Source organism: Myiozetetes cayanensis, unplaced genomic scaffold (genome assembly GCF_022539395.1).
Source record: "Myiozetetes cayanensis isolate MyiCay16 unplaced genomic scaffold, myiCay2020 scf5-8, whole genome shotgun sequence".
In the NCBI taxonomy this organism is placed as follows: Eukaryota; Metazoa; Chordata; class Aves; order Passeriformes; family Tyrannidae; genus Myiozetetes; species Myiozetetes cayanensis.
Genome location: NW_026087742.1, coordinates 9,953,518 through 9,979,398, shown reverse-complemented (window position 1 = coordinate 9,979,398; position 25,881 = coordinate 9,953,518). Strand labels below are relative to the sequence as shown.

At 37.9% G+C, this 25,881-nt stretch overlaps 2 protein-coding genes across 3 annotated transcripts in view; one reads left to right on the top strand and one right to left on the bottom strand.

Moving 5' to 3' along the window:
* Positions 1 to 2,902, bottom strand: part of LOC126649540 (multidrug resistance-associated protein 1-like) — a 33,625-nt gene extending 30,723 nt beyond the window's left edge. The window contains 2 exon segments of the mRNA XM_050333789.1: positions 1,284 to 1,345; positions 2,659 to 2,902. Coding sequence (XP_050189746.1) covers positions 1,284 to 1,345; positions 2,659 to 2,721 — 125 coding nt within the window. The 5' untranslated portion in view covers positions 2,722 to 2,902.
* Positions 2,903 to 7,699: 4,797 nt separating this feature from the next.
* On the top strand, positions 7,700 to 24,296 carry LIPI (lipase I). Of its 2 annotated transcripts, XM_050333804.1 has the most exons (10): positions 7,700 to 7,839; positions 10,954 to 11,330; positions 12,937 to 13,045; positions 13,728 to 13,829; positions 14,867 to 14,956; positions 16,533 to 16,700; positions 17,755 to 17,847; positions 20,083 to 20,194; positions 20,553 to 20,726; positions 23,986 to 24,296. In XM_050333804.1, the coding sequence occupies exons 1-10, from the start codon at positions 7,791 to 7,793 to the stop codon at positions 24,071 to 24,073; spliced, it is 1,362 nt and encodes a 453-aa protein (XP_050189761.1). In that variant the 5' UTR covers positions 7,700 to 7,790; the 3' UTR covers positions 24,074 to 24,296. The 2 variants fall into 2 exon arrangements, with proteins under 2 accessions (XP_050189761.1, XP_050189762.1); XM_050333805.1 differs by lacking the exon at positions 20,553 to 20,726.
* Positions 24,297 to 25,881: the final 1,585 nt, after the last annotated feature.

The following is a 25,881-nucleotide window of genomic DNA, read 5'->3' as shown; positions in this document are numbered from 1 at the left end:
ACAGGATTATGGGTTTATTATGCAACAATGAATTTGAGACTTCCTCATTGTTATTGCAAGCACTTAAGGTGAGAACATGAGAGCCATAATTTATCCTGTTTACCTGTGATTGAAAAGAGGGAATATATCTAATGTTCACAATATGAAATATTTTTTCAGTTGGTTTTTTTCTTCTTTTGTTAAACATTGTGAAAATGGTTAAAATATACAAAAGACAGTCTAGTTTGAAAATTTGGGCAAACACTGTGACATAAAGAACTCATAATGTCGTACAGAAGCACTCAGTAAACTGCACAACTTAGAAAAACTAAAAATTTGTATTTATGGTGTAGAATGTAAGGATTGGTAAAAAACAAAGGTGAACTCCTGTAACTTCAACAAGGCCAGAGTTTAACTGAATACTCTGAATCCTTGAAACAATCTGATGTTTTGTCTCAGCTTATTAACAGCAAATATAATTTTCAGTTTTTCCTTAAAATTATGAATATTGAATAAAGCAAGAAACATATTTTTCCCCATTTTTGGATTTTTGAAGTGTGTAAGTCTGACTCCAGTCATTTTTCAAGAAAAAAAAAAGTTAAAAATTAGTAATGGTCACAAAACATAACATACAAAATTGTCTAAAATAACATTCAAAATATTAAGTGACAGGAAGCTGTGTGATTTGATAGAGTTGAGTTTTCAGTTCCTATTTTTTGGTGGAAAATTTCTCAAGCAGCAGAGAAACTTCCTATTCTATGTGAGCAGGTGAGCTACAGTTATAATTTGTGACCTGCCATAAAAGAGGGAGGAAAATGAGTGTGAAGTTGGCTACTTGGGAAAAAACCTTACATGCACTGCTGAATATTTGTTTCTGGAGATTCAGATAGATGATCACCACATATAGTTGATCACATCCATATAAAGGAAATCTTATTTGTATATTGCCAAACTTTACACAGACGGGTAATAAATAAAAAAGGATAACAAATAAAGAAGGATAGTTTAATCTGGCCTTTTATATCCCCTTGTCTAAAAGTATTATCTGCTGTGACAAAGAACAATGTGTTCAGTTTTCAAAATGTTTTCAATAATGCCATTAGATAATGTATAAAATCCCTGTTATTATGTATAAACAATAGAGATTTGAATATGACCTCTATGTGTTGCAAACTTTGATTTTTCTACAAAAATCTAATAGCAATCTTAGGCTCAAGACAGAATGATATTCTGGAAAGTAAGTGCACAGTCTTCAGTTCTCTGAGTATCAGTGAACAGCAACAAGCAGTTTATTAAATTCTCACCTGCTAAACCAGGAATATGTCAATTTACTGAAGAAAAAAACATTCTCTTCAGTGTTGTATTTCTGTTCAAAAAAAGAACAAGGGAAAACATTTCAGTGATACTTGAAAGCATGAAGAAAAAGTTGGTGGCTTTTTTTTTAAATTTCTTTACTAAATATGTAGTTTTCAGAAGTTATTTCATTCTGACCTATAATAAGGCCTCTACATAGACTTTTTTTTGCCTGTCGCCTTCTTGCACCAATACACTCTAACACCAGGTATGAAGAATGAAAGAGATCTACAGTCTCACGAATTAATACAACTTAACTGGCTGTAAGAGGACATTAGCCACCACTTCAGCTTGATCTCACACTGTTTACACATACCCTAGAGTACCCTCACACTAACAGTAAAATACAGGAGTTGGATTTGATGATCCTTATGGGTTCCTTCCAACTTGATCATCCTTTACGGGCACCTTCCAACCTGACATATTGTTCCATCCCACGTGTGAAACAAGCAAACCTTCCTTAAATATTTATCGTTAAAATCCTGTGGGTTTGTTTTTGTTTTTTTTTTTTTCCTTTTGAAAACGTAGTTATTAATGGTTATTAACTGCTAAAACCTAAATAGGACAGCAGGCTCCTTTCAGACCCTAAGAGATTAAGCACTGCTAACATGCACACAAAAATACGAAGAGTACGAGCCTTGTGCGCTGCTGCCAATTTCACAGTGAGCTGGAGATAAGTGTAACAAAGGCAAACAAATACACGAACTCTCCCGTATTTCCCGAGGAATGTTTATCCACACCCAGGAATGACTTCAGCACACCCAGGGAGTGAATTCTGTCCCTCGGCAGTTACCTCCTTAAGTAATTCCTGACCGAGGACGCAGTTGCATCCCTTTCCGGCAGATGCCGTGGGACACCCACCGACACAACCGGGACCTGCCCGGGGCTCCTCTGTCTCTTTCCACAGAAGTTTTTCTTGTGCTTTCAGCTAAAAACCCGAATGATTACAAGACAAGCCGAGGGAAAAAAAAAAAAAAAAAACAAACCAACAAAAACCAAAGAACAACCACGGGACAAAGAGCCCTACACCGACAAACACAGACCTGCTGGTGCAGCACGGAGTGTTTACACAAGGCGCAAGCCCTGGTCACAAGCATTCCCTGCTTAAATCCTGCGCCCGTTCCTATCCGTGGCAGAGCTCCATCCAAAGGACACAACCCCCATCCTCCCAGGACACATCAGCCGCGGTTCTTGGACGCAGCCCCGGCACGAACCCCACCCGAGCTCCGGGCGGGCAGGAGGCGGCCGTGGGAGGCGGTGGCCGCTCGGGGTCCCCCCCAGCCCCAGAACCCCCTCCCCGCCCGGACCCCGCGCCAGCCCCGTCACCTCCGTGCCCGTGGGGCTCAGCCTCTCGTAGGAGCCGCCCCGCTTCCCTCGGGAGGCGGCCATGGCTCCCACGGCGGCCCTGGATCCCACAGCGGCCGCCCCGCCCGCCGGAGGAGGGAAGGGGAGAGCGGGGAGGGCGGCGCTGGATCGGCATCGGCATCAGCATCATCCGTGTCCGCGGCCGGGATTCCAGCCCAAGCGTCTTGTGACTGAGCGCATAAACCGCGGTTTTTACTGGGCTCTGGTGACCTGTGACAGCACCCGAGGGAATATTCTGAAACTGTGTCAGCGGAGGTTTAGGCTGGATATCAGGATAAGGTTCTCCGCCCAGAGGGTGGTTGAGCACTGGAACAGGCTCCACGTGGAAATGGTCACAGCACCAAGCATGACAGACTTAAAGGAGGGTTTGGACAACGCTCTCAGGCACAGGGTGGGATTCTGTTGTCCTGTGCAGGGTCAGGATCTGGACTCGATAATCCTGATGGGTCCCTTCCAGCTCAGCATATTCTATGATTCTATGCGTAACACATTTCAAAAATAATATGAATCTTTAACATTCCTTTTTGAATAAAGTTTCAAAGATGACCATTTCCCTCAAGTAAAAATAGAAAACAAAAAGATTAATCCAGTTATCCAGCATTAGTGTGTATTTTTCTTGGCTTTGCACTCCTTGTGGTTTTGGCCATTCTCTCCTTGTCTCCTGTTGGTATCTTCAATACTAATGTCATTGTCACAATTTAGCCATTTTCTTGTTCTTTCAGAGGGCCTTTCATTCACCAGGTGCACTTCACATTCACCTGAATGTGGCAGGGCCAATTCAGGGAGACTCTGTGCAGTCTTAACATTTGCAGCTTGATTCTGATAAGGAGAAAAGGATAAATTTGAAGGCATTGGTTGAGTCATCTGATAATGAAGAAATTGTTGACTCAGTGGACTCTATACTATGTGCTGCTGTGCTAAAAAAGGGTGCCTCTAGAGAAATAGAAACTTGATTGTTAACTCTGTGAAGAGGAAGTTCTGAAGAGTTTAATTTTTCATGTATTATGGCTTATACAATTAAAAGACTGACAAACTGTAAAATAGCACAGAATGTTTGAAAATAAGCCTGATCTACTTAATTACAACTACCATAGTTGGAAAAGGAGACAATTTTTCTTCATGGCGAAGTTAGAACAGAGGCACAATCTGATTTAGGATTAAACTGCCAGTTAGCCCTTGTGTAAGGTAACCAAACATGACATTTCTTTCATTTCTTCATCAATGTGTTTTATAAACATTTGTAACATCTGTGCCTATAGTTAGTGCAAAGGCTTACCTATCTGCAATTTTTTTAAACCTGCTTTAACTAATTTTAAAGTCAATGTGGAACAAGGCGTTCCAACAAGGTATAGTGTTTTTACAGGTTTGAACTTGGAACAACACAGCTGGTGCCCGGCTTATTCCTACAGTCCATAGCAATTCATACAACATACATAGTCCAAATATAGAAATAGGTCAGAAAAGAGCAATGTGTGAGTGGGTGTGAGCCCTGTGGGAGCACTTCAACATTTTAAGGTGCTCTATTGAATTTTACATTCCAGCGTTTCCCTTGCTGGTGGGTGGAAAATGTTGTTGTTGTCAGGCCTAGCAGCGGAAGGGTGAATTACACAGACACATGGCCCTGGGAAGAAGTGCGTGTGCCACAGGGCATTTGCTTCTCCTCTGTGTGAAACAGAAAGCAAGCAGTGGAGAACTAGCAGGAAACCACAAAACCATGTGAAAATGGGGCTGGGAAACTGTGCTCCTCACGGTGCCACCCTGGGGGGCAGGCAGGGGCTGCAGCTGCTGGAGAAAGGCTGGGTGGCAGATGCTTCCGAAACCTTTAGAACCCTCGAGTGTTTCAGTCATCAGCATGGTAAAGCATTCTGATTGTTACTAATAAAATACACATGTACGGTGTTGGATGTTGTACATTCCTCAATAATTAAAAATTTCTGGAATGTGATTGCTGTCTTTAAAGCTGAAGTTACACCTGCCTTATAACCCACGGTTGCATGGTTGCTACAAACGGGTTTCAAGCATGTGCATGCATTCAACGTTCATTATATATTTTTTAAGTGTTATTTTACAAAGAAGTGCACTTTCAGTAGTCCTCCTGATGACAACAATGTGAAAAATAAATATTAAATAATTCATTTGCCAAAGTGCAGATGGTGTTTTTTGCCTCAGTGCCCATATTTTCTAATGGATGATTAGTTACCAACTTGTTGAGTCTATTTAGAAAGGGATTATGAATTTACAGGAATGACAAGCCTCAGTGTAGAGTAAATGATGAGTTTCATATTTCTTCCACCATGTCAGAGTTTTTCTGTTTATAATGCTTAGACAGTTTATTTTCATAGTTAAACATACTGCATTGCAAAAGATGGGAATGATTTCCTCTTGCCTGAAAGGGAGCAGCTCTCTTAAGCTTAGTGGTTAGTGAAGAATTTTTCTGTAGAAGTGGCTTGAGTTGTAAGAGAGTTTTTCTGAGAATGGGATTTCCCAAGACTACGAAATCCTTGGGTGTAGAGAGAAGGTTTTAAGGGGAAATACTATTTGCATGTGACCACAGACCAGCATATCAAGGCTTGTGTAAGAATTTGATCTTAATCTTGAAAACGACACTGTAATGTTTTTGGCTGTTATTTTATCAAAAACTTTTGGGGGCTAAACTGTAATAGTGCCATTCTCTTACCTATAAGCCATAGCAATCTTGGACTGTAATAAAATGAAGTTTTATATATATTTTTTTTCAGATTGAGTACTTGGCCAGTCTTGAGTAGTTTTTAATAACTGACAAACTGGGCTCCCCCAAAAAGCACTGGGGTTCATTCAGGAGTTGCTGCTCTGGTGGTCCTGAGCACTGTGGGGACAGTAAAAGCCCTCAAAAGGCAGTGCCAGCATCCTCCACCTGTTTGCAAAATAAGGCATTTTTGGCAGCAGATAACTCTGAGCTTCAGTGTGAGAAGGAGCGTATACTTGTGAGAAAAGCAGTGGGCATAGCAACAACACAGCAAAGCAGGATGGGGAATGGCTGAGCTTTGAGAGTGTTGCATCTGTCTGTGAGAGTGTACCTGAAACTCAGAGTCACCGTGAAGGATCTACCTGACAGTGGGGTGTCAGTAGAAACTGCAGTGAGATTTATAAGTGGAGATTTATGAGTTTCTCTGTGGCACAAGTGCCACCGTGGGTGAGCAAAGTTCCCTGGTCATACAACAGTTCACCACAGTTCAGTATCCTGACTAATACCACTAAACTTTCTGGGTGTTGATTTGGTAATGGAGTCCTATCCTGACACTGATTTCAGAGGGCTTTGAAAGAGTTTCTTGAGGGAGTTATATCAACATGGGTGGCACTCTATTATATGTAGCTGTGAGCTGGGCTTATTTCACTTTTCAGTTCAAGAGGTAACTTAAAATTTCCTTTCTTTTCCCCATTTCTGTGTAAAGGAACGAGTTTCAGCAGTTTATGCACAACTAGTGGCATTAGGTACATCTAAGGCATGTATGTTTAGATTTTCTTCTAAGACTAGGTGATTGGGTCTTGGATAAGCACAGTGGATGCTTTACTGGGGCTGTTACCAGCTGGGTTTTAGTGGTGGTGATCTCTCCATGCTTTAAATGGTTTATGAATGTGTACTGTATACAGAGTGCATCCTGAGGCTGCCTGACTGGTGGCTGCTTGGGCACACTAAATTTTTGTTGTAAAAATAATCTGTATTTAAAACGTGGGGAAGGGAAAGAGCCAGAGTGACTTTGCACCATTACTTATTCTAAGCAATACATAGTGTCAGTAGGGCTGTGGTTTTATGGTAATAGTTTGGCAAAGTGCCAAAGATTTGAGACCAAGAGGAAATACAAATGAATTACAGGACCTGCCATAGTGAACTTTACTCCAAATAAAGTGACGTATTTGAGAAATTAAAACAAAACAGCAATAAGATATCACTTGTTGAGCTGAGTAGATTTTCATACCAGCAGATATACTGCATCTTTTTCTCCTTGTGGCTGCATTCAAAGCAGGAAATCTCTTGAAGAGACCCCATAAAGGCTATGCAATGCAGAGGCGTGTGCAGCACAGCTCTGCTGAACTGCTCAGATTCATAAAGCCAGCTGGAGAGACAGATCACTCAAAATTAAGTAACGAAACACATATGCACACCCACACCCTTAACTGTTGTGGAAGGAAAAAAAAAAAAAAGAAAAAAAGGAAAAGAAGAAGTGGATCTAGACTATATGTTTCGAAGCACCCATATTTGAATGGTTGTGGTATGTTTTTCTTTCTCCTGCACTGAAAATAATTGGGGCCAGATACAGGCAAAAAACTTTGTACATAAATAATGCAGGGTTCATCTGCCTCTTTGCCTCACCACAAACTTCAAAAACCTGCAGTCTGACCCCTTGTATTTACCCAGGGAATTGATTTGTAAATAAATGAGCTTCAGAAAAATAAATATTTCTTCATTTGTTTTGTAGCTGGGATACAGAGGGATTGAAGTTAAATGACAGCCAAAACACACAGCAAATCAATGTCTGCGTGAGATTTGTCTGCTTTGACAGACTTTCTCTGAAGTCAGATTAGAGAATGAATCTGTGGAAAAATCTCAGAAGATAATTTTGTGCAAAAATAATCCATGGAGATACAGTTACCAGAATTATTTTCAAGTTCTCATGAAAAAATGTTTCTGTCACCAGTATGACTTTTTATTCTAAGTTCCTTTTGCCCATCTCAGTGTCACACTTAAGTTCAGTGACACACTTAAAAAAAGAGACACAGTGGGTGTCTAATGTGATGCACCACTGGTTACTCCGTTTCCAAAATTCCATGCACGTAGGAGTTGTCAGTAATATATAAACATTGATTGCTTACATGTAAAATCTGCTGATAGCCAGAGAGGGAAACAGATTAAAAATCAGTCACAACCCTTAAGGAAACCACCCTACCTACTGAAGTCATTCAATAGGAGGAGTCATGAATTGCAGAAGCTTGACAACAGCTTTACTTTCTTCACTTCGTTAGTGTCATGCAGTTGTGTTAGAAATCCAGCGTAAGGAAACACTCAATTTGTCACTTGTCTGTGGATATTCCATACTGCTTTTCTCCATTTCCACATGCTGAAACTGTGTTTCTTCATCTCTCTGATATATTGGGTGAAATCAGGTAAGAACCATTAGCTTATTTGCAATCTTGGCTTCAATCAAACATTAAAAAACCCGAAACTTCCTTGATTCAAATTGGCCAAAAGATTAAGATTAAACCTTTTGAATTATGCCTAATGGAGCAGATGATTTGTAAAGAAATTTCAATCACTTTGGAACTGAGACATAGGTTTTCATTTTAAAGTAAATAGAACAACGCCAAAGCCTGATACTTTATCTCTGGCTGGACTTTGCCCAGGCACAGCCAGGTATGTGCACTTTGTACAAAGCAGACATAATTGTGAAACAGTCTTAATATACTAATATGAGTTAATTGTTTGTTGTTGGTTTGACAGGTGGAAAGGTTTTTGAGTTATGTGTTATGCTTTTAAATAGCAAAATTTAGTTACATAAAAGACTTAAGATTTTCCCCTTTTCAACCACAGAAGATACTTAAATTGCTTACAAGCCTAAGCAGGAATATTAAAATTATCTATTAACTTAAACTGCATGTGTCACAGCCCAGTGCCTGCGTGGATGTTCTGATTGTACAAATACAAATACTGTGAGTACTCCAGTACTCTCAAAGGGCACCTGGCTATTCCTTCCAGCATTCAGTCAGATATAAGAATTTGAAAAACCTTCCTCAGTGACTCCCCACTAAACAATTCAAAGTACGAAATATATAAATCTAGTACTTATGTAATTCCACAGTAAAGATACTATATTTTCTTTTTTTTCTGTTTACTTTTCAAATAATTTCTGTCATTTCTCCACCATAAGTAAATAAATTGCTTCCCTGTGACTTCTGAAAGCTAGTAAATAAGTTTTGTCAGTTCAAATAATTTCCTTGTGATAGATTTCTCACTCCTCTGGACCAGACTCTGTCTAGTTTATCTCACTGTCATTTCACTGGCTTTAGAAGAAGTAATTTTTATTTCTACCAATCAAGTGATTAAAAAAAATCAAGATATTTAAATGGAGATAGAGCAATATTTTAGCATTAATCTTTTATATGTTAGATACAAAGGGGTAAATTATAAGGATCAGTGATTAAACATCTTTTTAAGGACAACACTAGGCAAAATTGAAAGAGTTTTAATAATACTTTGAATCCAAGTAGCAAAACTGTAATTAAGTGATTGGTTTTAATTTTAGCTTTCTAGATGACATTAAGGTAATAGAATTTATATTTCAGTTTTACCATCATATATAACTATATGAAAACTAGAGATCAAATGTGACACATTATGGTAACATCTCATATCATGTCACATGTATGACATTTTACCAGGTTCTTGATTATCGTTTTCATTCAGTTCAAGGCCACTGCAGCTGAACAGCTCTCAGTTTCAGAACATCGTTTGGATAAGTTCAGGCAATGAAATTAATTGCCTTCATGTCTCATTAGTTACTTAATAACCTGTCCAGTAATTTCAGTAAAAGTTACTTAAATTTCTCAGTGTCTAAATGAGGAGAACAGTGATATTTATTTTGAAATGTAAGTAATTGCACCTTTTCTCACACCTGATCATTGCACTTATTGTCATAAGGTGACGATAGGCATGAAACTGTTGTTTGGTTGATTTGAGGCAGGCAGTTTGAGGCTATTTTTAACACTCTTTAAAACTTCAGGCCTGGTCTGGCTTGCATATATCCATTATTTTTTGTGATGTCTAGTCCAGAGATGATCATTCTAGTCATTGTAGATACATGGTATGGCATTTGAGGTGATTGGTCTAGTTCCCTAAATCAGTGTATTAGTGTCTTTAGTGTCTTTACTGCACTCCCAGCGCCATAATTCACATCGTTTAGCTTTGCTTAGATCTGAACTATAGTACTGAACACATTTTTCAGATACCTTGTAAGCCACCTGCACTTGCCCTTCAGAGCTTTATAGGCTGGTGCAGGCTCACTGTCCTTCTGAGATGTGGTGGATTTGGTTCTGCCTGCTATGTGTTTGCTGGGAAAAGGAGAAGAGCTGGGAAAAGGAGAAGAGCTAGAACTTGTGACTCAAAAATTCTGAGAAATTCAGGTTACTTTTTAAATTATTTTTTAAGGAACTGAGTAGGTAATATTTCTCTTCTGACTTTTGCTTTTAAGAAGTTGACTTGTTTTAGGAGCATTTTAATGACAGAGGAATTGAGAAAGGTGACATCAAGAATTGGACAGACAAAAGCTTTGTGTAAAGTAACGTAGCCCACTGGAAGTCAAGAGATTGGCCTAAATTTCTTTGGCCAAAAGCCAGGTAACACCATAGTGAAGATGAAGAAGCCTTAGAGAAGAACTGTGACAGGAGTCGGTGTTGTGCCAAGACCTGAAGTTGATTTATCCACACAATGTGACCTCAGCAGTCAAAGGGTACTTCTAAAGGGGTTAACTTTTGTTGTTGACCACCAGACAGGGGGGAAATTAAGTCTTTTTAGACTTTCTTGAAAATCTTCACCTGCTTGTTGACTGATCTACAGTTTAACCTTGTACACCCCAACTATCTGAGTACAGACAGAAATGCCCAATACTGCAGTTTGGCTTGTGCCATTATGTACATGGACATTAGAGTCTTGTTTTTTCAAACTCAGAACAGAATCCTTTGTTTCTTCCTTTCTTGTTTCTTGGTAATGGTGCTCTTATAGCAATCCAAAACTAGGAAAGGGCTCTGGTTCATCCCCATGTTGTCAGGCAGCTGTTTCTTATTGATAGGTCAAAAAATTAAGGTTTAAGGATTGGCAGCTCTGCCACTATGGCTCAAAGAGGAAGAAATAACCACACCAGTCTTCCTGTTTATACAACACCCCAGTGGTGAAAAAATTCTGAGAACCTAAATTTGATGGTGAAGTAAATGATCTTGTCAACACTTACGACTAATTTTTATCTATATGGAGAAAATATATTGTTCTGAATAATTAGAATAATTCTGTATTTGAAGGGTTGAGAGGAGCATAGTGGTATCTGCAGAGTCAGTAGTTAAACTGTGGCTACTTGTTGTCCAGTGCACTTTTTGTCACCTCATTCCAAAGCTCTGGAGTGAAGAAAATGGAAGTTCTTCACTTTCATCTTACAAAATATGAAAAGTGAGGAGATGGTATTTCAACTCTTCTGACTCATCAAATGACAATAACATTTTCATCTTTTTCAGATGAGGAGCAAAAATGTCCTGAATTTACAGATCTTAATATAGGCAATGCTTTGTCTGGAACAGAACTCCGAGTGCAGCTACTCCTATACACCAAGGAAAATCCAAATTGTTCTGAGAGACTCATTGAGCACAATCTTACCTCATCTGAGTACTTCAATACAGCCAAGAGAATTGTCTTCGTTATTCATGGCTTCAGACCAACGGGGTCTCCTCCAGCATGGCTGGGTGACATGAGGGATCTTTTACTGTCTTCAGAGGATATTAATCTCATTATAGTTGACTGGAATCGTGGTGCTACAACTGTGAATTACATGGCTGCTGTTGAAAACTGCAGAAAAGTTGCAGAAATACTGAAGAACTATATTGATCAGATGCTGGTAAGGCAGAGTGTTGTGTCTGTTCTGAAGAAGTTTCAAGAGACTAGTTTAAGTGGGAACGGATATTTAAAATATGTCTAAAAAGAAGTCCAGTAAGCAGTATCAAATGGTATTTCTTTATAGAAGTTTTTACTGAATTTACATGCTGTTATTACTGCATATCTCTAACTTCACCAGAGTTCTTATTTCCATTTCACTGAAATGTGTCTGAGAGTGTATCTAATTTCTTTAGCCAGTTGGAAGTTTTAGGTCTTCTAGAGAAAATGAATGCACCAGTGGGGAGGTAAAGGGAGAGATATTCAAATAATATGCAGCATTCAAATTTTACAAAGGCATTGCACTAGTCTTGTTACTATTAATCTAATATAATTAAATTTCATTTAAATGAAAATGAAAACAGTAACAGAGGTAGAAATATTAATTCCAAAATTATATAAACTTCTTGACTCTAGAGGAAGTTGCTGAAGCAATAGTTGATGCCAGTGGTCTTAACTGGGCTTTTGACTTTTTGCTTGATCAAATGAACAAAACATTATCATCTTGTTTGTGCTGTTTATCATGTGCTTTCTTCCATTCTCACCACTTCTTTTCTCAGCCATTATCAGAAATTTTCATTTCTGTGCTGTAAGAAAAGATTCATGTGGAATTTGAGCAAAAACCCAAACATTTTGAGAAAGGCTGAGGTGAAAGAAGAGAAAGCCTACCAGAATCTGTCCTCTGGGACTAGATAGAGAGATAACAATTTGTAATTATGCCAGTAAATTTACTGATATGGAATTTAAAAAAAAAAAAAAGGACTGTAAGAACAGTATCCAATCCAGAGTTAGCTATAAAGGTGTATTTTGCAAACTTCATGATGCAGATGTTAGGTTATTTGCTGGTTATAGATTTGCCTGGTAGAACAATAACACCATGTGCAAGTCGTCATGACTTTCACACTTACAAGCTGTTGGGAGGCCTTTCTTAATTTTCTGGCATATTAATATGCCAGATGCTGTGTGTCATCCCATCATTTTACAGGGATTCCAACAGGTACAATGATATTGTTTCAGAATTCAATACTTTTTGTTGTTGTTGTTGTTTGTTTTGTTTTGTTTTGTTTTGTTTTAATACTGCCTGGTTTGTAGAACAGACATTTTAAGGCTTCCCTGCAGTTGTGTGTTTGGCACCATCATTCATCAGTTGTGTGGCATAAGTATTAGTTAATGGTACTATGCTTGTAATTTATTTTATTGGAAGGATACAGTAGGGGAAGATTTTTTTTTTTCCTAATTCACAGTTTTGGTTCATCTTTCTTAAATCTGATAAACGTCTTCCTCTTCCTCCCCTGCTCCCCTTCTAACTTGTGTGACATTTCAGGAGAAATGTGACTCAAGCTTCCTTTTTACATTTTACTAGTTAAAGAATTTCACAATTACTACACTTATAACTAATACAGAATTGCATACTGAAAAGAACTTTGTAATTTCCATTTGTTTTTACAGTTAGAAAGTTAGAAATATAACTGAGAGTAGTGACAAAAAATGAAAACTAAATCAGTCTACTGATTTCTGTTCAGTTAACTCTGTGTATGGTTGTGGCTTTGGTGTTTTTTTTCCCATGATAGGAGCATGGAGCTTCTCTTGACTCTGTGTATATGATTGGAGTTAGTCTTGGGGCTCATGTAGCTGGTTTTGTTGGCCAGAGGTATAATGGCAAACTTGGAAGAATTACAGGTAAGTTTTTTTAATCCCAATACACATATTCTATTGTACCTTATGTTGCCATAGCTGCAAATCACATGGATGCTAGCACTGAAATACTGACAAATTAGAACTGACTATTTAATAACATACACGAGGAGAAACATATCCCTGGCAGAAGTTCAGGAAATTGTGAAAGTCTGCCTTCAGGACATAAATTACAGATTAAATTTTCCAACCTGTTTACCTCTAGTCTCTCAAATGAAAATTGAGTGCTGCATCTAAATGCCACTTAAGTGAAATGCTGTGCTACCTGAGTTTCTGAATAGTTGCGTTCTGGCAGTGAGAGCAGTTATATTGTGCATTTCATTGTTATGAAGTGCCTAATAGGTATGGTATTTTCTGGGGAAAAGGACAAAATTAATTGTCCTGATTTGAATCCTCATGCTGTTGGTTTATGTTAATCTGGATAAATGGGAGATGAGCACAGCTAATGAGGAAGAGAGAGAAATTAACAGACATGGGCTGATCAGTCTTGCCACAGGAACCTTTGCTTTGCTTAGTGAGTTGAAGAGAAGAACTGTGCTGGGTTTTATTTTCATTTTTATGCCAGGAAAATGAAGTCATTGATGAATAGTGCTCAAATGTTAGTATTTTATATATCTGTAGAGGAACAGAGGCCAAGATTTACAATGTTAGTGTTGTTTTCATTTAGGTCTTGATCCAGCGGGCCCTTCATTCACGCACGAGCCACCAGATGGGAGACTGGATCGTTCTGATGCACAGTTTGTTGATGTAATTCATTCAGATACTGATGGTAATGACACAACCCTAACTTTCCTTTTTCAGCTTGAGGAAAGGCAGGAAAGCAAAAGAGAAGGGATAAGATATTTCAGTAACACCCAAAAAGTGCTGCAGAAGTGTATTTTGTGTCACCGTTCATATTCTTTTGCTGTTCTAATGTGTGTGAACACAGAGGCTGTAAGCACGTGATTATCACTGAATTAATCACTTCTGAGACAGCCAGTCTCAGCTGTGCCATGTTAGTACACTGCAGAGCCACTGCTTAAAATCCTAAATCATGTTACTGTAGGGTTAAAATGAAGAACATTGTAAAATCTGCTTTATCCATGCTTTAATCTGGTTTAATTTTTTCCTCAAAACCATAAGTAAACCGTTCAAATCTACCACACTTGTCACATTATTACTAGCTTCATATCAGTTTCTTTAATAATATTAAAAATTAAGCATTTTACTATACAAATTTATATGTGAAGCTGTAAAATACCATTTTTTGCAATGTTCTGATTTTGTAAATAAGGATAAATGTATGGTAAAAATGAAGGTAGGTTAGATTGAATTAAATATTATATATACTTATGGAATCTTGCTTACTTTTATAGGACAGATAGAGATTTTTCTACTTTGATATACTGCTTGTATTAGAGTACTTCAGAATCCAACGTGCAAAAAATGAAAAATCTTACTCTAATGAAAATTGCATTGTGAAAGGATTTTGGTTGCTGGAGAGAACATGAATTTCATACATTTCTTTGTGTAAATAATGTTTCTGCTACAGCTGCTTCTGTTCTTTCCCTGTTGTGACAGTAGGAATCTTACACAAATTTGTATACATTTGTGTATAGCATTTTTACTTATGCATAATTTTTCTTAAAAAGAAAAAACCTTTGGATTTTAACTCATAATATGCCTTTGATTTACAGAAATAAAGAATGGTGTAATCACAAAAATTTTCTTTAAGGCTTCCATGTTACTTTGTAGTAAATGTAATGACAATTAATTGACTTTGTAATTCTGCTTATGGTTTTTTGATTCATGATGTTTTTACTCTAGCACTAGGTTTCAAGAAACCTTTAGGAACCATTGACTTCTATCCGAATGGAGGAACAGATCAGCCTGGTTGTCCAAACACAGTTTTCAGTGGTAAATAAAAATGTATTTAATTAATGAAAAGCCCTTGAGATCAAATCAAAAAAAGGTTAAATTGAATTGAATGTACACTGCACATATTGGGAAATAAAGGAGCTGAGACCATTGCAATCTTTCTTTTCATCCCAACTCAGCAAATGAGAAATAACAAAAACACTTTACTCTTTTTTTTTTTTTAATATGAATCTTCCTATAGGCATACATATTCCACCATATCATTAATGTGGGTATGGTGGAATTATGTTATTATATTATATACACACTCTGCATGTAGTGATCATTACATTTCTGTGGTTTTATATAGGCTAGGCATGGGGAAACATGTTTGTGACCAAGTTTGGACTGGATCACTTGCATATGACATGGAAGGCAAGGTTTGCAAGTCTTCACTCTGTCTTAGGTTCCTCCTGGTCAGCAGTGATGACCTAGGCTTTGGACAGGTCCTTTAGGCTCTAGGATGGGAAGTGTTTTAAGAAAAGACCTTTTGATGCAGAATGTTACTCAGTTCAACTTGTATAAATCTTAGGCAAGGTTGCTGCCCATTGTTTTTGTTTACTCTTTTTGGATATGTCTGTTTCTGTATATGATTCTGATAACTAAGCCACACAGTGCTGCTACCAATTAGAGCAGCTGCAAAGGCACAGGGCTTCCCCTTGTGTGTCTGCGTGCATGGGAGAATCCCTTAAGACTCAGCATCATCTTCATCTGTATAATTCTCATAGTTTGTTTTGTTAGGAGAGAAAGGAATTTATTACCCCAGACAACTAGGGAGAAGAATCCCTGAAGAGTTCCTCACGGTAATTTTTGTGCCAAAGCTGTCTGCACTGAATACAAGGCAAACTGTAACTCAGACTCATGCTTTTTAACAAAAAACTCTGTAAGTTTGATAGGATTTAGCAGACTATTTCTTACAAATAAAACCCTGTAGACTTTTATCAGTGTCTATAATATTCAAAATAGTTTCCAGTTTCTTCTTCTTGTGTGTGCATCCCCTCTTTACACTTGGTGTTCAACTAACCAGGGAGTAAAAGCATGGCTAACTAAGAATGACTCAGGGAAATGGGATTACTTGAGTAGGAGAGGTGAGTGGCAACAGCAGTGGTAGCTACAGTAAATTCTGGGTGGGCTGAGAACCAGTCAGGCTGAGCAGGGGATTCCTGGAGTCAGAGAAACCCAAATAACAGCTAAGAGACCTTCCAGGAACTGGCCAGGTTCCAGCAGCTCTTGCAAGCTGCACTGGTGTGGGTAAAAGGGGCTTTCAAACTGAAAAGGGGAAAGGTTTAGATTAGATATTAGGAAGAAACTCTTCACTGTGAGGGTGATGAGGCACTGGTACAGGTTGGCCAGCGAAGTTGTGGATGTCCCATCCCTGGATGTGTCCAAGGCCAGGTTGGATGAGGTTTGGAGCAACACAGCCTAGTGGAAGGTGTCTCTGCCCAAGGCAGGGAGGTTGGAATGAGATGATTTTTAAAGGCCCTTGCAACACAAACCATTCTATGATTCTACTTTTATAACGCTTTTTCTTCATTAATAAAAATGATTACATATTAATTTTTTTTCTTTCCTGAAGGAATTCAGTTTTTTAAGTGTGACCATCAAAGAGCTGTTTTCCTCTTCTTATCATCTTTGAAAAGAAAGTGTGACATAATAACATATCCTTGTGAGTCTTACTTGGATTATAAGAGAGGAAAATGTGTTGATTGTGATGCTTTCCAGCCGATGTCCTGTCCAGTACTGGGTAAGTGTTACAATATTTGCTCTGGGCTGGATGAGATTTTTTAGGAAATCTAGACCCACTCTTCCTGGGGCTATTCCAGTGATCTGTAGGATCATGTAGAGCCTGATCACATCCAGAGCTGCCAACAGTTAAAGTAGTTTAAAGTTCATGGCTTTGTCTACTTTATAGTTATCTCTGTTAGGCACAGGTGCTGAATGTTCCTAATCTTTGATCATTATGCTTTCCAGACTGAAGTGGGTTCACAGATTTTCACCCTCTCTACAGAGAGACTGCTTCTACTTAGTTCATCATTTCAGGCTTCCAAAGTGTGTTATGACCCCTAGAGTACCTGTGGCTTTTATTTAGGAATAATAAAGTTTGTAGCAACCTTAGGGATCCTGTGGTTCTTTGGAATCAAGTTCTGATTTGGAATGGGGTTTAGTTGTTTGAGGGGTTTATTGCTCTTAGAGAGGATCTGGGGATAGTTTGAAAAGATCTACAATAGTGTGAGCATTTTCTAGTTGACAGGGTTTTCTTAAGAATGAAATTTCAAAGATACTTAATTAGAAGCTAACTTTCAGTTTGTAATTTTTCTTTTTTTTTTAACATCCTTACACCAGGATGTGCACCCTACCTTAGTTAGATCAGGTTCAAAGAAAAAACATAAATGGATCTATATACTATTTCATAATAAAACCCAGCCATAACAGGACCTTATAGTAGGGAGAAAATAAAGGAAAGCTGTTCTGTATCTGTTCTCTGCAAATATGTGGGCTACTTTTTTTGGATTTGTTTTTATTAGCTCTGTAAGCATTATTTTTTAGAATAAGGACTCTATAATAAATAGATATAAAACGACAATTTTAGTGATACTAATATATTAGAGGAATGAAATACTTGCATAATACATTCTGTTATACTCAAGTGGTTCCTGTATTTTCCAAGTCAATTTTCTTTCTCAGAGAATATATAAGAAAATTGAAGCCAAATTTTTCACTTTGTATTAGATTCTTTTTTTGCAATTATAAGTGTATCATGATTTTCCTAAATGAAATATTTAAACTTTGGATTTCAGGTTATCATGTTGATAGATGGAAAAAATGGTTAATGGCAAAAAATTCACCAACGAGAGCTTATTTTGATACCTCGGACCAAGACCCATTCTGCAGTGAGTGACTGAATACACACATATAAAACTCTTTACAAAAAGTTATGGCTGTTGTTTGTTAGGTGATCTGGAGTGAAAGTGTGTTAGAAGTAGAAAGTTAGTAGTTAACCACTTTGTAAAATGGTGTAAAAAACATTAGCTAAGGGGCATCTCATAGACTGGAGGAAGAAGAGAAAGGAGGATTGTGGCAGAAGAGTAAGTAGCCCTATATGAACTGAGAAATGTGACTTTAAAAGTAATGGGATGGACTGCCAAGAGGAAGAAGAAAGGCAGAAAATGGGACTCAAGTGACAGGGAAAAAGGTGGTCTGAGAGAACCTGCTTAGGTGAGATCAATGCTGCCATTTTCAGAGAGCAGAAATGGGAAGCGAGACTGCCCTGGGTGGGGGTCAAAAAAGGGACCCCTCTGTGTTCCACACAAAGAGGAGGTCACCCTACAGTCAACTAAAGGTATTCCATGGCTCCCCAGAAGTAAAACAGTGGAGGGAAAACTTAGCTGGTGGCTTCAGGGTTATACTCTATGGGAAAGAACTCTCCAGGCATGGGCTTTAGCTGCAACAGTTTAGACATCTACCTATCCGCGTAGAGGTCCAGTTTAGATTCTCATCCAATTTCTGTTTGTATTAAAAGACTTTACCACCATAAGCAAGTGTTAGCACACGCTTCTAATTGGTTATGCTTAAGGTTCTTTGATTTGGGGCATGGGGATAGGCTTACAAGAAGCTCATGTGAAATTAGGTTTTTCCCCTAGCTTTTTCCATCATCTTGACAAGTTTTGTGAGGGACACACAGTATTATTCATGCTTATTTATGTCACTGTTTTTTCCAAAGGAGAGAGCAGAGGTGAATGAAGATGTGATGGATTTTACATACATTTTTTACATAAAATTTATGTAAAATAATTCCTATTCTGTGTGTCTTTCAGCTCATCCCAAACCTCCTACTACTCTTCTCCCTTGCTCCTGTCTGCTTGGGCTTTGCTCTCAAGGCTGCACAGGCTGCTAGGTCTGACTCCTGATTCATTCTACCCACAGAAAAATACAGCTTTGCTTTCACTCTTATACATATTAAAACTTGGGCATTCATTAGAAATATAACCAGGTAGAATCCTGGTGGGGGAAAGAAAGAGTACATTGCTGAAGGATAAGAAATATTCCTGGATGGGGGTGGTAGAAGACAGAAAAGAGGGGGAGAAATATTATCAGACATAGGAGGATGCCCATGGAACAGAACGGGAAATATTGTAATGACAGCATAAATACAAGGTCAAGAAGTAAAATTATTCTACTAAACCAGTCTGAAAAAGAGAGTATTGATTAATTAAATTACCTTAGATATTTGGTAACCTGAGGAAACAGAATAAACAAGAGGTCTTAAAAAGGAGAGCAACAGTAAGCCTGAGCAGGACAAGCTTTTCATACAATGTGAGGCTTGGTCTTTTAGGAGAGAATGTTAAAAAGCAACATGCCAAAAAAAAAATAATTGTATGTACTGTGGGAGCAGTAAAGATGTGTTTCCTCTGGATAGTCATAGCACAGTTACAGTATTTTTGATGTTTACAGAAGTGTGGCAGAAGGCCAGGACAGGTCTCTGAGGGCATAGTGGAGCAGGTCAGCTCCTGCCCATGTACCCAGCCTGTTTTCCTGAGGCTGTAGTCCTTCCAGAGCAGGGGGATCTAGGGATGGAGTTTAAGAAAGCTCTTCTCTTCCTCAGGCTTCCCTAGACTTTTTCCTAGAATCCACACAGAGGTTTTGGCAGGTTGACTTCTCTGAGGGAAGGCTGTTTGGAGGACCTGTCCTGCCAAGCAAGGCATGGGAATGCTTTCAGCTTTTACCTTCTGATTAACCAGCTCACCTAAGTAACTGCCCACTTTGCTCATACATAAAGCTTCTGCCAATGCAGAAAAAATATCCCCTCTTTGCCAAAACCTGAAGGTGCTAGTTAGGGCTTGATTTTGTAGTTTTTCCTTAGGTAGGTCAAACTCTTCATGGTAACTTTGGTGATAGCTTTCTGATGCACATCCTGTCCATGCAAGAACTGGAGGAAACAATACACTAATTATACAGAAATAATTTCTGTCAATAGCTTTCTTATTCTCCTTTGAGTTGGTAGGTTAAAAGTAAAGAGTCACTATTCCTTGCATCATCCAGTGAATACTTTTAACAGGGTGATAATAACAACTGTATCCTGTTGAGGTCATTCTTTGACTTTCATGATTTTCTATTTCTTTTTGCAGTGTACAACTACTTACTGGACATTACTACCTGGAATAAAAGCAACAGGAGAGGTTTCATTAAAGTTAAAATAACAGACCATGCTGGAAACACAGTAGAATCAGAGATGAATAGGTATGTTGTGCTTTGTCTTTAAAACTTTTTTCCACTTTATAGGACTAATTTTCTGAGTTTCCTAAACCTTTTAACTCGTTAACTTGTCAGTTGAAAAAGTATCATGAGGTTGTTAACACCTGTCCATGGCACCTTTTCCTGGATATGGCTCATTGTGAGAGGCAATGCTTCTAATACCGAAATGGTCCTTTCCCAGGTCCTTGCATGGAACTGGATTGAATCCAGCTCTAGCTGTCCTTGTTCTGAATGCTCAAAGCTGATAAATCTTGAAAGATTTCTGATCTCAATAATAATGCTTAGCAACAATGAATATTACTCAGCTAACAAAAACCTGACTAGAAATAATATTTTTCTATAGTGAAGCTTCAACATTTCAGCAATACAAGAGAGTCAAAATACTAACTGGATTTTACCAAGACATTGAAAAAATATCAAAAATTTCCTTGACCTTTTCTACGAAGACTTTAATAGGCCCAAAACACAAGCTTAGGATTCTCCAGATGACCCTGAAATCTCTTAATAATCCAGAAAGGTAAGTGTTTGTTGTGTATTAAAGTTGAGTATCAACCAAACTGCTTGGGATACATCCTCAGTAAAGTGTATTTCCCTGTACTGATTGTTTTCTAATTGCATATTCCTAAGTGCATGAATGTTCTTCTCAGCCTCCTGATGATCAGATTTGTGCTGTGGCAGAGCTGCTCTGTACATTAACATTTAGTGCACAGCACCCCTGTACTTGCAGATGTCCCACATGCTGCTTGTCACTGCGTGCTGCTGCTGCTCTCTGCTCACAGCGTGCTCTCAAGGACCAGCCTGACTCACACCTGCATTGGCAACTTCTTCCCCATAAGATAAATCCTATTAAGCACTTTTCTGATTTTACTCGTGTGTCTGCACACAGCTTTTCACACTCAGGTACGAAATGGAACCCTTCAGTTACTGCATGATTGGAACAGGTTTTTTGGTCTTGTTGCTGAAGGTAAAGACCTTCTGAGGCCAGAACACAGTCTATATCTGCTTACACTTAAAATTATTCTTTTTTTACTTGATCTTTTATTATTTCTGGTTTAGAAAACTTCAGCAGTATTACCATATGTTCATTTTTTAAATCTCCAGAGTCACTTGTACAGTAGCACTAGCGATTAAATTTTATATTTGCATCTTGTGAAAATAGCATATTACATGGAACAGGTAAGAAATATCCATGAGTAGCAAGAGTACTTTATTTGAGAGTTGTTAATTTGTTTCTTATGAATGGAAGATTCAAGGAAGAATTTAAAATAAAAACCTAAAAACGTTTATCAAGCAAGTAATGAGTGAGAATATATTGAGGTATTATATTTAAGTCTTTCTGATGTGGTGTGTCATAATAATCTAGTAGGAATTGGGTATGGATACTTTGTAAAAATTATGAAACCTTGTTATATTAATCTACTATTTTGTATTTACGGAGAAAGGGAAGGAGGTGGATGGGAGAGACTTAGGAAGAAACAAAACACTCACTAATCAAAATAGTACTCCAGAAGGTACATATACTTGACTTTATTGACTTGTTGAAGGTCATAAGTCTAAAGCTCTCAGTGAACTGGCATGATTTTATTTAAAAGCATTTGGTGATGAGAGATAGTCCAAGTTCTAAATCACATTTCAATTTTACTTCTCAGCCTAATGGTGATAAATCAGAAGATATATTTCGTGTAAGGCTGTCAGCATTTGGGACTTCTTCAGATAATGATCTAGCAAATAAGAAAGGTTTTCAGTGAACAGCCCTGATTGGGTTTGAGTTTTCATTCCTGTTGGTCTCACTCTTGTTAGTTTAAAAGTAAAATGCACTTGATACACTTTAATATAGGATCCACTGAAGTTCTACATATGGAGCCTCATCAGATTGCAGTTGTGTCAGCATGTTAGATACTTTTAGATAGTAATGAAAAATAGTGTATTGAATCAGAATGTGAAGGCAATTTAAATGCAGATGTTACAACGCTATTGGTTGGCATAATTACATAATTGCTCTTTGTAATTATAATTACCTGTGTTTACCTTAGCTTCATGTAATTACAGCAATTACTTGAATACAGCATGATCAACTCGAAATTACATTGAAAATATTTAAATTATTCAAAAGAAAGTCATAGGTAAAAACCAGGGAACAGGTGCAGGGATAAAAGACAATAGGATTCTCTGTCTCCCCAGATCTGGGTTAATAGCAAACTGGGAGTTTGGGGAATGTCACTGACAATTGTCTGCTAGGCTGACTATCCACTATCCACACAGATGGTGTGTGAATTTGGAAGTGCTAAAAGATACATATAATTTTCATACTCTTCTGGATTCTGAGATAAATCATTTCTGCTCTCCCATGAAACTGGAAAGCTTTGCTAACCCTGTGCATGTCCAGATGCCAGCTGTACCAAAGAGCTCATGATCCTGTCAGTCAATTCAAACTCAATTAATGGGGAAGCTGAATGTCTCAAAGATGCTTAGCCCAGACACCTTTGGGTTTTTAACCAAAACAAGAGCAGTGATAATAAAGAAAGACTTTATTAATACCTCTTTTTTACAAGAGAGTGTGGAATGCCCATGTGTTTTAGCAGACAGCAGAGAAGCCACGTGGGGTGAGGGATTATGAAAGCCTCACCCAACTAAAACATTATTAGCACTTTGCTCCTTGCTCAGGGCTGCTCTCCTGTAAGGCATTCTTGGTACTCAATAACCACAAGCTGAGATGGATTGCACTTCAAATGAGATACAATATGTTGGAAGCCATATGCTTTTATTTCTATAATTCATCACTATGGTTTGTCTAGGTATTTTGTCCCCTGTGGCTAGATAAAAATAATACTACAAAAATAATATAATAGTAAACCATTAAATTCAAATCAAAACGAATTGTTGATGAAAGATTGGATGAAATTCTATTTTACTATATGTTACATCCCAGGCTGAGGCTGGGTATTGTGTGGTATAACCACATCTGTGAGTTCAGAGCAACAGAGAAGATAATTTTAAATAAAATAGGTATGTATCATAGCTTGTATGCCCTTAGAGATGCCATCAGAGGGTATAGCAGTCACTTTCTGGTTCAAAACATCTCTCACAATTCATCTATAGTAGTGCATGAAGAACAGAACTGTGACCTGCCTCTGCCCTAAAAGGTGTTGCATCTATTTCGACCTCAAAAAAAGTGAGATTTTGTGTATCCATGATTCCCTTTGTGACCTCTTTATGTGTTTGTGTAGTATTATAGCAGTTTTTGGGTTTTCTAGGTGTTTAGAAGACAAACTACTCTCTTGCATTAAACTTTCTCACACATGATGTCGTTGCAAGGGAAAGAGAAATACTATGTTGTAATTTTCTACTTTCCTCTGTGAAACGAAAGCAGAAACACTTTCCTACCTAGAGAACTTAAAGTAAATTATTCAGGCCCAGTGTTAACAGGAATTGTGCAGATTTTGTGCCATGGTGCTAAAGAGAAGTTCTGAATTCAGATTAATAGCTGTAATGGAGGAAATGTTGCATATTCATACTTAAGACTAGTGTGATACACTTACTCCTGCCACTTTGCACCATCCAGCTGAGGTACGGTTGTTTTTCTCAGTCTGGCAAAACTATTCTAGGGATGCATAAAATAGGGTATAAACTCAGACAAGAAGACACTTCTTGCTCTGAGTACCATCTCTGAGAGCTGGTGAATACTGGAGGTTTAATAATTCAAATAAGGGAATATTTTTCTGTTAATGTAAACTTTTTCTGTTGTGCAATTTTTTTTTCTTTTTCTCCTTCTGTAGGTTGCAGCTGTGCAGATACGATTTTGTACTGATGGAGAACACTGAACTGACCTTCAAACCTATCCCTTGCTCTGAGAAGGGTACATGAAGAGAGAGCAACTACTAACCTAATTTCTCTTACAACAGTGACATTTTGATGCTTCCTCAGGATAACGACTGCAATGAGAAAGGAAATGAGATAAGCTAGATTTATTTTCAAGTCTACCTGGTAACATGCATTACCTGCTTTGAGTGCCTTAGGCTGAAATTAATTGAAAAGTTCAGACATGTATATGTGTGGGAAATTATTTGAATAAAGTAAATGCATCATGGTGGAGAACCTATAATGGTCTGTTCATCATTATTTGTTAGCAGTGAAGCAACTACTGAATTAAATATGAATTATCTGCATAATCCTGGCACATTATTTGTCTTACATATATTTATTTATTATTTGTAATGGCTTTTACATGGAAACATAATTATCTGTCTACTAAGTGAATTTAATATACTGCATATGTGGCCTACAGATCTAATACACGACAGTTTTGCCTGTGCTGTGTTCATTGGATAAATGAATTCACATTTTCCCATTATGTAATGTCTCAGTCTGAGAACTGCAACAATAACATTTGTGAGCACATATGTAAATTTGCTATTTAAATCAGTTTTCTTTATGCCCATTGTAGATGAATGTTATCACAACATTCAGCTTTATTTTTTTTTTATGAAAGCTACGGACAGGGCAGAGTTGTTTGAGATATGAAATACTTCTGAAGTCTGTTTTCAAAAGAATAACTTAAAGGTTAAATAAATGCATTTTAATTTTTTTCCTGGTTGGACCTCTTGGAATTAGAGGTGCTGCTCCGGTTGAGATTGATGCCAGCTTTTCACCTACTGGGATGTGAACAGGAATAAACAGCTACATAAAGATTTTCTCCTTCAGTTCAGAAAAATGTTTTCCAGTCCCAGATTGCCTTTCCTGATGGAACTGACTGAAGAACAGAGAGGTGTATTTTTCTACTGTGAGGTTGTTGTATTTAACACTGGTTTCTCATGTAAAGGAATGACATTATCCTTTTCCTTTCTTTCCTGTGACCCTGCTGTCCCTACTCTCGACAGCAATACTTGGTTGAACCTGTTTAAACAATTAGCTCTGAGTGTCAGTGGAATGGGATGTACAAAACCACTGAATTGTAAGTTTTACTGGAAGTCACCAGCTGGGTTATAAGGAAGCTGGAAGATAATGTCCTAAGGAGGGGAAGGCAAGTTTTCACTGCAAGAGGAGGCTCCAGCATTCTGGTCAGCACAGGCAAAGCTCTGAACGAGCTATTGCACATGCTTTTATTTATCTAGACTGAACAAAAAAAGCAGAATCATGGGCAGACATGCTCATGGACTGACTTTTTAAAAAGAATATTTATTCTATGGAGATGGTAATTGCATTACCAGAGGTTTTCTCAGGTGGTGTCTTAGCATTATCATTTTATTGTATACATCTTTGTTCCTTTTCTCTGAGAGAGTCATTAGGAGATACAGAGGAAAAGATGTTTTTGTCTGCTTATATGCATGTATATGGAGGGGTGGGGTTTGTTTTTTTGTTTTGTTTTGGTTTGGTTTTTTTGTTTTGTTTTGTGTTTTTTTTTAATTTCTCCTGTCTTCTGTTTTTTTTGAAACTATTGTTACTCTGCTTGTTTCATTCTGCAGGTTTTTGTCAAGCCTTGGTCTTGTGAACTCTACTTTTACCTTAACAGGTCTCTGAACCTTTTTTCTTTCATCATCTTGCCTTCAAATACTTATTTTTTATATCCCCTTAAAAAATAGAGAGACCTGAGACTAAATTTCAAGTGTCTGGAACTAGAATCTTTCAGTGTGTGGCACAGATGTTCAGGCATAGAAATGTATCAGATGCACTCT

Excerpts from the sequence above, each read along its gene's own strand:
- LIPI (XM_050333804.1), top strand. The coding sequence starts at position 7,791 with ATGCTGAAACTGTGTTTCTTCATCTCTCTGATATATTGGGTGAAATCA. Across the intron at positions 14,957-16,532 it reads TCCAAACACAGTTTTCAGTG|GAATTCAGTTTTTTAAGTGT; the intron begins GTAAATAAAAAT and ends TCTTTCCTGAAG. Across the intron at positions 16,701-17,754 it reads GATGTCCTGTCCAGTACTGG|GTTATCATGTTGATAGATGG; the intron begins GTAAGTGTTACA and ends TTTGGATTTCAG.